Source organism: Rhinolophus ferrumequinum, chromosome 18 (genome assembly GCF_004115265.2).
Source record: "Rhinolophus ferrumequinum isolate MPI-CBG mRhiFer1 chromosome 18, mRhiFer1_v1.p, whole genome shotgun sequence".
NCBI classification, from domain to species: domain Eukaryota; kingdom Metazoa; phylum Chordata; class Mammalia; order Chiroptera; family Rhinolophidae; genus Rhinolophus; species Rhinolophus ferrumequinum.
Window position 1 is genome coordinate 56,484,127 of NC_046301.1, and position 12,191 is coordinate 56,496,317.

A 12,191-nucleotide genomic window follows, 5' to 3' on the forward strand; every position below is an offset into this window, starting at 1 on the left:
GGATTAGTCAAAATTCAGAGACCTGTACACTAAAATGATTGAATTTCACTATACAGAAATCATATCTCATTTTTTAAACATTGAAAGAAGGCGGAGGCCTATAGGTCCTAACGGAGATGTTCCTCCTTGGGTCTTACATGAAATGGGATGGGAAAAGGTCAACAAATACTACAGAATAAGTTGTTGTTGTTGTTTAATATATATTTCTTTTTTATTTTTTTATTTTTTAATTGGGAAACTGTGTTTTTCCAGGACCCATCAGCTTCAAGTCAAGTCGTTGTTTTCAATCTAGTTGTGGAGGGTGCAGCTCACTGGCCCATGTGGGAATCAAACCAGCGACCTTGGTGTCATGAGCACTGCGCTCTAACCAACTGAGCCAATCGGCCGCCCTAGAGGGTAAGCTTTACTTCTGAAATCAGAGGATACAAAGCAGAGGCTGTTAAGGGACAGCCTCAGCTGTGATCGCTTATGGTCTCTACATGTTAGGGGAAGTGTTTCTAATCAGATGACTATAGGCTCCAGTACCCCTTTCTCTGCACCCCTTTCTCTCTCTACCAGCAGTAGGTGTTATCATCTTTTTAGGTTTCTTTAGCACTTCCTTTTTACATGTGTTATGACAACTGCTTGAAAACTTCTGTGCAGTTTTAGAAACTATTGGAAATCATGGACAAATGAAACTTGTACCATTTCACATGTTTTCTGTTTTCTACTACAATTTTAACTGCAATGAGATGATAATCAAATACACGTTGTCACTCGTTGTTGTTCTTGCCACTCTCTTGGGTGTGAATGGACAGCTCATTGTTACTGAAATTCACACTCTCTGTGCTCCTGAGACCATATTTCCATATGTGCTTTCACTCTGTGTACACCTGGCCTTCCCTTCCCTTCCACTATGCTGTCTCACCTCTGTCTCACGTCCACAGAGGGCCCCTCTGCTGCACTACCTTTTCCTGCTTTCCTTGCTAGTAAAATACACATAATGTAAACTTTTTCTAGGTTCTGAGATGTCCCAGTTCATATCCTTTCTCAATTTTCTATTTATTTGTTTGTCTTTTTTCTTATCAGCGTGTAGAAACTTTTTTTTTTTTAACGGAGGCTAATTTTTTATTTTATTTTATTGGGGAATACTGGGGAACAGTGTGTTTCTCCAGGGCCCATCAGCTCCAAGTCATTGTCCTTCAATCTAGTTGTGGAGGGCGCAGCTCAGCTCCAAGTCCAGTCACCGTTTTTAATCTTTAGCTGCAGAGGGTGCAGCCCGCCATCCCATGTGGGAATCGAACCGGCAACCTTGTTGTTCGGAGCTCATGCTCTAACCAACTGAGCCATCCGGTCGCCCCTAGAAACTCTTTCTATATGAAGGTACTAATCCTTCTCAGACAAAGAGTTGATCTGTATTTATTGGCTTTGTTTATAATATTATTTTCCTAAAATTTTTGTTAGTTTATATGTAAACTAACAAATTTATGTCTTTTCATTCATGGTTTCCAGTTTCCTGTCTTCATTTTTTTGTTTGTTTGGTTGTTTTTTTTTTTAAGTTTCAACCCTTAGTTGTAAAAATAACCTTATAAATTCCTTCAACCATTTTTATTGGGTTTTGTGTGGAGTTTTTTTTACATTTTATCTTTAGTCATCTGGAATTTTTTTTTTTTTACTGCAGCACAGAAATATTTCACTCAACCGCACCTCTATCAAAAGTGGGAGGAGGAAAGGTAGACCTAAAGGGCATCTATTTCCCACACCCATTTCCCTCCCTAACGCAGGCCATGACTTGGCCCCTAGGCAGTCAGGTTTTCCATACCTGGCCTGGTATTTTTGTTTTTTGAACTGTGGCTAGAGAAGTCCCGGGAAAGCACTGCCCTCTAGTGGCCATTGCTGTGATGGCAACTACGTCCTGAAGAAAAAAGCCATCTTTTTTTCTTTTTTTAGTTTCATGTGTACAAAGCACTGTAATAGTTAGATATTTATCATTTATACCCCTCACAAAGTGATAACCTCCCTCCCCCAATCTACTACCCCTCTGACATCGCATACAGCCGTTACATTTCCACTGTCTCTATTCTATATGCTGTACTCCACTTCTTGTGATTATATATATATATATATATATATATATATATATATATATATAAAATTATAGTTGACATTCATTATTATTCAGCTTCAGCTTCAGGTGTACAGCGCAGTGGTCAGGCATCTACACCATCCGTGAAGTGGTCTCCCTAATAAGACAAGTATCCATCGCATACCCTACAAAATCTTTACATTATTGATTATATTCCCCCAATTGACGTTCGTATCCCCGTGACAATCTTGTGGTAACTAATTGTGCTTTCTAATCCCCTCACCTTCTCCCTTATCCCCCCCCCCCCGCCCATCTAACAACTTTCAGTTTTTCCTCTGTGTCTCTGAGACTGTTTCTGGTTAGTTCATTCATTTATTCTATTCTTTAGATTCCGCATATAAGTGAGATCATATATTTGTCTTTCTCTGTCTGACTTATTTCACTTAACATAATGTTCTCTAGGTCCATCCATATCGTTGCAAATGGTAAGATTTCATTCTTCTTTATGGCTGCATAATACTCTGTTGTATAAATGTACCACAGTTTCTTAATCCAGTCGTCTACCGATGGGCATTTCGGTTGTTTCCATGTCTTGGCTATTGTGAATAGTGCTGCAATAAACAGAGGGGTGCACAGATTTTTTCAAATTAGCATTTTGGAATTATCTGGATAGATACCCAAGAGTGGAATTGCTGGGTCATAAGGTAGTTCCATTTTCAGTTTTCTGAGATACCTCCATACTGTTTTCCATAGTGGCTGCACCAATCTGCAATCCCACCAACAGTGCACGAGCATTCCCTTTTCTCCACATCCTCAAAAATGCCATCTCTGACAGTTAAAACCAGGATTGGTTCACATATCCACGCTTAAAACTCTCCAACAGTATATACACAAAAGTATTGAAATCAGGGACTCAAACAGATCTTTGTACACTCATGTTCACAGCAATATTATTCACAATGGCCAAAGGTGGAAACCACCCAAACGCCCCTGGATGAATGAATGGATAAACACAGTGTGGTCCATTCATACAATGGAAGATTATTATTCAGCCTTAAAATGGAAGGACATTTTTACACACACTGCACCGTGGATGAAACTTGAGGACATTATGCTCAGTGAAATAAGCCAGTCACAAAAGGACAGATACTGTGTGATTCCACTTATATGAGGTCCCTAGAGGAGTCAGATTCATAGAGACAGGAAGTAGATGGTGGTGCCAGGGGTTGGGGGAGGGCAGGGGAGTGAGTGGGGGACTGGGGACAGAGTGTCAGTTTGGGACGATGAGGAAGTTCTGGAGATGGATGGTGGGGATGGTTGCACAATAATGTGAGTGTACTTAACGCCATTGAGCAGGACACTTACAAAAATGGTTAGATGGTAAATCTTACATTATGTATATTTAACAGCAGGGAAAGCAGGAAAGGGTGGTGCAGGCAGAGGGGCCCTTCCTGGAAAAAAGAGAGGGTAGTGGAGGGAAGAGGGAAACCAGGTGTACACAGGTGAGGGGTCAGAGTCCAGGAGGCCAGTGGGGTCCCCCGCAGGAGGAGAACGGGGCAGTGGACATGGAGGCCGGGATGCAGAGGCCAAGGATCACAGGCAGAGCACAGACCACAACCTGCAGTGATTGGCCCCTAAGATGGTGGAGCAGGATAGGGAGGCAGGAAGGGCAGTGGAGTCTGGAGAGGCCTGAGAGGGCGTCGGTTCTGAGCAGGGGGAGCCCAGAAAGGAGAGGATAAGATGAGAGACAGAGAGAAAAGGAGAAACTGAGAGCTAAAGAGGAAGTGAGACAGAGGAAGACAGAGAGAGGCACAGAGCAGCGCTTCCTGGACATGGAACCCTGAACCTACCTTCCCTCCCAGCACCGCCCTATGTTGGCCTCTGTGTGGGTCTCTGGGGGCTTCTGCCTCTGCTCAGCTATCTTGTCCCTTCCTTCTCTGCTTAAACCCCTCCAGTGGTGCCCATCAGCCACACTTTACCACCCCTTCCCCAAGGTCCTGGTGTCTGGGCCCTGCCAGCCTCACCTCCTGTGACTGGCGCCCTCCAGCCTCCTGTTCCATTCAGTTCTGCCACCCAGCCTCTGCCCTGACTGCTCCTGCCCCGCCAAACGCCCTTTCCCCAGGTCTTCATTTACATGCCTGGCTCCTTCTGGGCATTCAGGTCTCAGCTCCATGGCCTTCCCTGGCCCTCGTGGCTGAAGCAGCCGCCACCCACCCCACCCCCAGTCTCTGTCACGTCACATGTTTACTTCCTGTCACAGCATTTCACACCATCTGAAGTTACCTCTTGGGCCTATTTCCTGGTGCACAAGCTCCCCTAGAGCAGGGGGTATGTCTGTCCTGTCCACTGTTATCCTACACCTACCAAAGTGCCCAGTACACAGTAGGCACTTAATTAATATGCTTTGCATTAAATAACCAGCGGGGTACGGAATGTGTTGTGCACGCTTATCTGTGCACTTCTGTGTCTCCTTGTGTCCTGTGTGGGTCTTGCATTTGTATGTTTCTGTGGACTGCCCTGAGGACAAGTGTGGAATTCTGGGTCGTGAGGGTTTGAGGAACCTCTGGGGCTGTGTGTTTGTGGCTTGGAGGTGGGGGTGACACGGCAACTGGGGTGTCAGTTTCTCCACATGTGTTTTCCTAGGTGCCCAGCATCTGTCCTTTGTGTGTATGTGTGTCTGTGTGTGTGTATGTATTTGCGTCATTGTGTGGACACATGTATGTCCAGGGGTGTTCACTGTGTGTGTGTCTTCATGTCCATTTCGTGTATCCCCACAATGGCACATGTTCATGCACATGTGTGTGTTTGTGTCTCCATGTGTGTCCCTGTGGCTTCATGTTTCTAGGGGTCCACGAGACTGTTGTGCCTGCGTATGTCTCCAGAGTGCTGTGTGTGCTTTTGTGAGCTCCCTCATCCGTGTGTGTGACTGCCTGTGGTGTTACAAGAGCATGTGTGCCCTTTATGCAGGGGTGTGCTGCTGAATGTCTAACAACCAGCGCTCAGCTGGAGGGTGCTGATTTGTAGCATTTGCCAATCTCCATAGTGTAAATACCCTCACCGTGGTCATTTCAAAGTACCAGTGTGCTGTCACCAAACATGGAACTGGGAAGATATAGTATAGTATACAACTAGATAGGTAGATGATAGCTAGCTAGATGATAGATAGATAGATAGATAGATAGATAGATAGATAGATAGATAATTGATAGACAGATGATAGATAAATAGAAAGATAGATAGATGATATATAGATAGATAATAGATAATAGATGACAGGTAGATAGATAAATAGAAAGATAGGTAGATGGTAGATAGATGATATATAGATAGATAATAGATAATAGATGGATAGATGACGGGTAGATAGATAATTGATAGATAGATACATAGATGATAGATAGCGAGATAGGTAGATGATAGATAGGTGATTGATTGATAGATAGATAGATAGATAGATAGATAGATAGATAGATAGATAGATAGATAGATAGATAGATAGCTGACAGGTAGACCAGGTCCTCGAATAACATCGTTTCTTTTGTCATTTCTTTATAACGATGCTGTAGAAACTTAACTCTGTTTGTACCAATTAGCCTGTGGTAAAATCAGTTTCGTTATATGTCATTTTGCTTAAAGTTGCAGAACTTTATTTAATGTTAACTGAGGGCTTAATGTATAGCTATATTCCATATCAATAGAGAATAGTACGTAACGCCTTTATATACTATTTCCACCAAACAGGTTCAAAAGGCATAAACAGGGGATCCAAAGGGCATAAATAACCTCAAGAGCATGAACAAGAAAAAAATGTAGCAAAATAATTAGGAACTGATGAATTTCCTTTTTACTTTATTGGGGTAAAACATACATGACATAAAATTTACCACTTTAACCATTTTTATGTGTACAGTTCAGTGGTAGTAAGTACCTGGTGATGGGTGTAAGTGATTAGTATTTTTGTTCTTAACATAATTCATTTAACTGTCAATTTATATAATTAAATTTTTATAACAGCTGCATCTAACAACCGCCTCTCAAAATCCCTGAACATTTAACAAGCTCTGTGTGCCTTGACGAGCTGGTTGTGCCTGCCTGTATGTCCTCATGAGCTCCCTCTGGCCTCGGAGTCCAGGTTTTTGCTCCCGTGGGCCTGTGAGTGGTTCCACGTGTCTCCATGCATAATGCTGTGTGTGCCAATGCACCCACTTGTCTCTGAGTGTAAAGGAGCCTCGGTGTGCTTTGTAGCACCCAGCTGTCTGTGCAGGTAGCACCCAGCTCTGTCTGCACTGGATCCACACTGCCCTGGATCCACACGTGCCCACACCTGCGTGTGAGGGGCCATGTGCATAAACCCACGTGCCTGAGTACCTGCTCCGGGGAGGTGCTGGAGCCAAGTCTAAGCATTTCTTCCTTACTCCACACTCAATGACGTCAGGTTAGCAGATGAAATCAGTCGTAACGGGAGTCTTTACACCATGGGAATCAGCAGGTGCTACACATCAGGGCTTCATTTTCTTTTCTGGTCAGAAAGGTGGTTATTAATCACCTACCAGCACCCCATGGGGATCCAGGTGCTTCCATGTGCCCCATGTAACCATATGTGTCCCCCCGTGCCACTGCATGTTCATGAGTGTGTCTGAGTACCTGTGTATCTGTGTATACACGTGACTTGTGTCTCCCCATGCGTCTCCGCCTGCGAACCCATGTGAGGCCCCGTTCCTCTTTGGCAGTTGGTTCCACAGGAAGCTGTTGGGGTGGGGGCGAGGGTGCTGAGGCTCCCCCCTGCTCCCCACCCACCTCCTCGGGACACCTGCACACACAGGGCTGAGTGGTGGAGGAGGGTACCCTGTTTCTAGAACCCAGGCCAGTGCTGCACTCAGACCCCTGCCTCGGCCCGCAGCTGGGGAGGGAGGCGCCAGGAAGGCGGGCAGGCAGTTGAGGAAGAGAAAGTTGGGGCTGAGTTGGGTCACCCTGCGGTTACCCTGAGCTCTGGCCCACTGATGCTCCCCCTGGGCCCGCTCAAAGCCCTGGCCATGGGTCGTGGGGGCTGCAGGAGCTGGTAGCCAGGCTGGGTACCTGCAGAAGCGAGCACAAGTCTCCATCTGGTGAGTGATCATGGGAGGCTCAGGGAGGGACATAGAGACCAACAGGGACAGAGCAGCCCTGAGGTCTGAGGGGGCCTGAGGGGCACTGGACAGACAAACCTTCCAGCTCCTCTGCCCCTTCTGCTCAGCCTGCTTTCAAGTGGGTGGGGGAGGCGTTGCACCCCATGTGTTTATTCTAAGAGGACTCCCCAGGGCGTTGGGGTCCATGACAGACCATAAGGTAAGACAGGAGGATGAAGCCCCTTGTAGCCAAAGTCTGGGGTAGGACAGGGACAGAGATGAATAGGGGAGAGGGGACTTAGGCTCCCTGTGGCATAGTCACAAGGCTTGCTTTGCTTCTTAAACTGGATATTTTGGGGGGCCTCCCTGAAGCAGAATCTGAAAGTTGGGGCTGGGGTGTCTGACTTTCAAAACAAACACTTCTGCTTCAGGCTGATGTCTGAGAGCTAGCCCTGAGAATGGCCTTGCCCCAATCTGCCAAGGAGGAGGCCCCTCCACTGCACAGCCCTCCCCGTGGGGAGGTGCCCCCAGCTCCCACCGTGGCCCACCTCAGGGAGTCTCAAACCCCCGCTACCTGGGGTGGGGCGCAGTGGGGAAGGAAGGCTGTGGTTTTGTGCATGGCACACCCAAGCCTCTGCTTCCTTCCACGCCCCAGGGCCACATGGGCTTCAGGAGCTCTGGGGTCTGAGAAAGTGTCCCAGAAGCAGCCAGGAACAGGTGGATTTGGAGTAGACAGCTGGGGCCCGGGAGGATGGAGCTGGTGAGTGAGGCTGGAGGCACCTCAGGGAAGGCCTCAAACGCCACACTCAGGGGGCTGATTCTGTGGGCCTGGTCACCTGCCGCTCTGAGGAAAGAGCACGACAACCAAGCAAGGCCAAGGAAGGCTGCCCCCACTATCGGCCCCCTCACCACGGCTGTGAGCCCCTCCAGAACAACTGCCTGAAAGAAGCAGGCTTTTCGCTGGGCCTTGAGGCACCAGTGGATTGTCAGCTGCCAACAGGTCAGTGTGCCTGCTCCAGGCGTTCTCCACAGCCCCCTGGCTCCCAGCCCTGACTTAGGGTTGGACACTGTTGTTACAGATGACAGGATGGCTGCGTCCGCCAGCTGCAGGTTCAAATCCCGGCTCCCTTGCCCCTGTGCTGCCTTGGGCAAGTGACTTCACCACTCTGGCCTTCCCTGTGCCCCTCCATTACCCTGTCACAGACCTTGCATGTAAGACCATAGCACAGGGCCTGGCACGCAGCCTTGCCTGTTCCCTCACGCTCTGTCCTTGTCCCAAAGCCTTGCTTGCTTGAGCAGCCCCCACCCATGGGACCTGTGTATATCCTTAGAAACCTTCTGGGCCACTCCCAAAATGTGAACCTAATGGTGGGCCTCAGTCTTTTATCAAGTGTGCAGGGCAGGTTCTTGAAAGACGACTAAACGAAGATTGTGGCCACCTCCTGGCACCTCTTTCTGATCTGTGTCACAGCCACCGAAGAACTACATTCATATCAACAACCTGCTTGTGAGAAAAAAACATTGCCTTTGTCTGCCTCACCTCACTCGGTTACCCTTCCTTCCGGGGTCCCAACCCCTCCAACCCTTGCCACCAATGCCTTCCAACTGAGGGTGAGGGGTATTTTTGCTTCCAATTTTGTCCATCTTTTTAAGCTGTTCTTGGTGGGAGGGTAAATCTACAATGAGTTAGCCTGCCATTGTTAGAAATAGATATCCCTGTTGTATTTTTAAAGTAAGATTTCTCACAAGCCTCCATTGCTAACACTGCTCTAACCTCTTGTTTCCCTGGGCTTGGGCTCCTGCGTCCCTGTCTTTGCTGCCATTGGTTTGATGGCGGTCCCTCCTGGCTTCTCACTGACCTCCACCAGGCAGTCTGGGGGATCCCAGAGGCATCTGTAGCCTGTCCAGGGGAAGGTGGATAGTGGGGGATGAGGAATTCAAACTTGGAGCACAGCAGAAGATGTGATTTTTCAAACTTCCGTAAGCTGTTCTCTGGATTTCTATGTATGTGTCTGGCAGGTTGTGTATAATTGTGTGTGTGTGTGTGTGTGTGTGTGTGTACGTAATCATGTGTGTACGGATCTGACTATTTGTGTGTGTGTGTCTGCCATTGTCCACAAGCGCTGGAGAGTGTGTTGGGTGTTGGTGTATAGAGTGTGTGCTTTTATGTCTTTCTGTGAAGGGAAGATTTGGGGCCATCTACTCATAATACGATAGCTGAAGTCATGAGGGCGGTACAGATGGAAACAGCAGAGCCAGTGGGGAGAACAGGGAGTGACGAAGGACAGAGCCCTCGGAATTTAAAGGTAGGGTACAAAAAAGGATGATGAACCAAGTCAGGAAGGGAGAGAGAGAAGTAGTGGACAGAGGAAGGAGGAGCGTGTGGCATCCCGGGAGGAATGGATTTCAAGAAGGGAGTGATCAAAGGTGAGACTGAAAAGTGCCGCTGGGATTTAGCCCCAGAGAGAACAAGAAGACTGGAGGGGATGAAAATGAGACTGCAGTGGGCTGTGGAGTCGAGTAGGGGCGAGTCGGTACAGACAGTGTGTGGATAATTCTCTGAAAAGGGAGGGAGGAGATTGAGAGGTGGCCAGAGAGAAATGACAGCCAGGAATTTTTCAGACACGAGTGAAAATGCAAGTCAGGAAGCTTCCGCCACCAGGGGGCAGCACTTGCATAGACAAGTGCTGACAGGCACGCACATAGGCACACCCCCCCCCCACAGGGATACACACAAAGACACAAACACTCAGACACGCAGAAACTCAGGGAGACACCAAAACCCCCTTAAGATATCAGAGGCAGATCTCCCCAAGTCCTAGACGAGTCATGTATATCCAACCCCACAGATACTGGTGGGCATTCAGACACACACACACACACACACACACACACACACACACACAGAGGATCACAGAGATTTGAAAAAACACCTAGGTAATATTATTTAGCCCTAAAGAAGAAAGAACTCTTGTCATGTGCAACAACATGGATGGACCTAGAGGGGATTGTGCTGAGTGAAGTAAGACAGAGAAAGACAAATATTGCATACGACCTCAATTATACATGGAATCTAAATTTTTTTTTTTAAATACTCATAGAAAAAGAGATCAAAATTGTGGTTGCTGGGGGTGGGGTGGGGTAGGGGAAATGGGTGAAAGTGATCAAAAGGTACTTTTCGTTATAAGTGAATAAGTGCTGGGGACACGATGTACAGGACGATGGCTGTAACTAACTCTGCTGTGTGGTAGATTTGAAAGTTGCTGACAGAGTAAATCTTAAGAGTTCTCACCACAACAAAACAAAAACACATTTTTTTTTTTTTTTTGCTCTATATGAGATGATGGATGTCAACTAAACTTATTGTAGTCATTTCATTAAGTCAAGTCATTATGCTGGTGCACCTTAAACTTCTACAGCGCTGTGTGCCAATTGTATCAATAAAACTGGTTTGGGGGAAACCCACTTAGATGCTCATATACACGTAGACAAGTTAACACTCAAGGCTTGTGCTCAAACACTCACGGACCTGGAAGCACACGCTCTATGTGCCGACACACATGCACTGTCAAACACCGAGACAATGACACACACACACACACAAACACTCAGACATTCACACACAGCCAGGCTCACCTCAGGTCCCAGTCTCTGTGCTTGTTTCCTGAGCTCCGCCCCCAACCAACATTACCACTCCTCACACTGCGATCTGCGGCGCCTCCTGGAATGGCTTGTCTAGCCAGGGTAAAAGGCCTACAGTGCTAGGAGGTGGGGATTGTGCTAAGGGCTTGGCCTCCCCCCAGGCTGGAGTACCTGGGCCCCCCAGCTGGACACCCCAGCCCCCTGTCCCAGGCCCAAGCTCTCATCAGCTGATGCATCTGGCAGCCCCTTGCAGCAGTCCCCGCCCCTCTTACTGGCAGCCCCCGCCCCTCTTGCTGGCAGCCCCATCCTGGCAAGGATTCCCAGCTGAGTTCCTGCTTCATCCCCTCCTGATCACTCACACTCTCCACAAGCAGCCCCCATGGCTAACTCAGCACTCAACCACTCCTGGCCAGCCCTCTCCAAGCTGTGGCTGAAGCGATGGGCCTTCAAGAGAGGTAAGGGGACAGACAGTGAGCGGCAGGCTCCAGCCACCCGGACAGGGCTCCTTGGACAACCTGCCCACTGTCCGCCTCAATCCTTTCCTCGGCCCGCCTGGGGCACAGGCTTTACCTGAGCCAGCCCCAAATTCCATGTCCCCGCTGCCCCACGGAACATGGAACATTGCAGACTTGTGGGGTCCCTCTTGTCTAGAAGGAAATGTCTCCACAGGCTCAGCCAGGAAGTTGTCTCAGGAAATAAATTTGCAGGAATAGACAATCCCCCGCCTCCAGCCACCCAAATGTCCTCAGGCAGCCTGGTGGCTTCCTGGGGGTCCTTCATGCTGTTTGCTCCCAGATGGCTGCAGGACGGAGGCTCAGCACAAGGGAGGAGGCTTGAGATCGCAGGGGTTCTGGAAGACATCTCCCTTGAGCACACACATTGGCTGGTGGCTCCCTGATCCCAGGGCCTCAGTTTACCTCTGCAGGGGCTAGAGAGGCCCTGGTATTAGACCCCCTAGGCCTGGGTGAATTGCTTTTGCAAAAAGACCCTTCTTAAATCACAGGAGGTATTTAGCCCTTGAAGATAATCAGATAGTGTCTGGGGCCATGGGGCAGTGTGATAGGAGTCCCCCGTGCCCACTGCCTTCCCACGAGTGCCTCCCAGGCAGGCCAACCCCTCTGCTCAGCCTCAACAATCCCTGGTAACCATCATTTACGTGAGATGGTTCAGGCTGGCAGTGAGTGTCCGTGAAGAAAGAGACTCAGTATCTCCTTTCTCCTTAAGGGCCTATTGTGTGCCAGGCACCATAGTGGAGGCGACAGGAATATCAGGAGACCTGGAGGCTGGGGCTGGGGAGAGAGAGGGTGGCCTGGGACCAGGATACAATAGAAGAGTAATTGTGATAGAAGAGGTTGCTGCCAGTTATTGAGCTCTCATGA

At 48.3% G+C, this 12,191-nt stretch overlaps 1 protein-coding gene across 4 annotated transcripts in view; it reads left to right on the forward strand.

Annotated features, from left to right (window-relative positions):
- The first annotated feature begins 6,884 nt into the window (after positions 1-6,884).
- The window catches only part of ARHGEF18 (Rho/Rac guanine nucleotide exchange factor 18), an 80,643-nt gene continuing 75,336 nt past the window's right edge, over positions 6,885-12,191 (forward strand). The window contains exon 1 of one of the 4 annotated variants that reach the window (XM_033134335.1): positions 6,885-7,170. Coding sequence is in view for 1 of the 4 variants with exons in the window: in XM_033134333.1 (XP_032990224.1) it covers positions 11,192-11,267 (76 nt within the window). In the remaining 3 variants the exon portion in view is untranslated. Of the gene's footprint in view, positions 7,171-7,737; positions 8,171-11,157; positions 11,268-12,191 lie in introns of those variants that run through there. The other 3 variants (XM_033134336.1, XM_033134337.1, XM_033134333.1) reach the window with 3 other exon arrangements.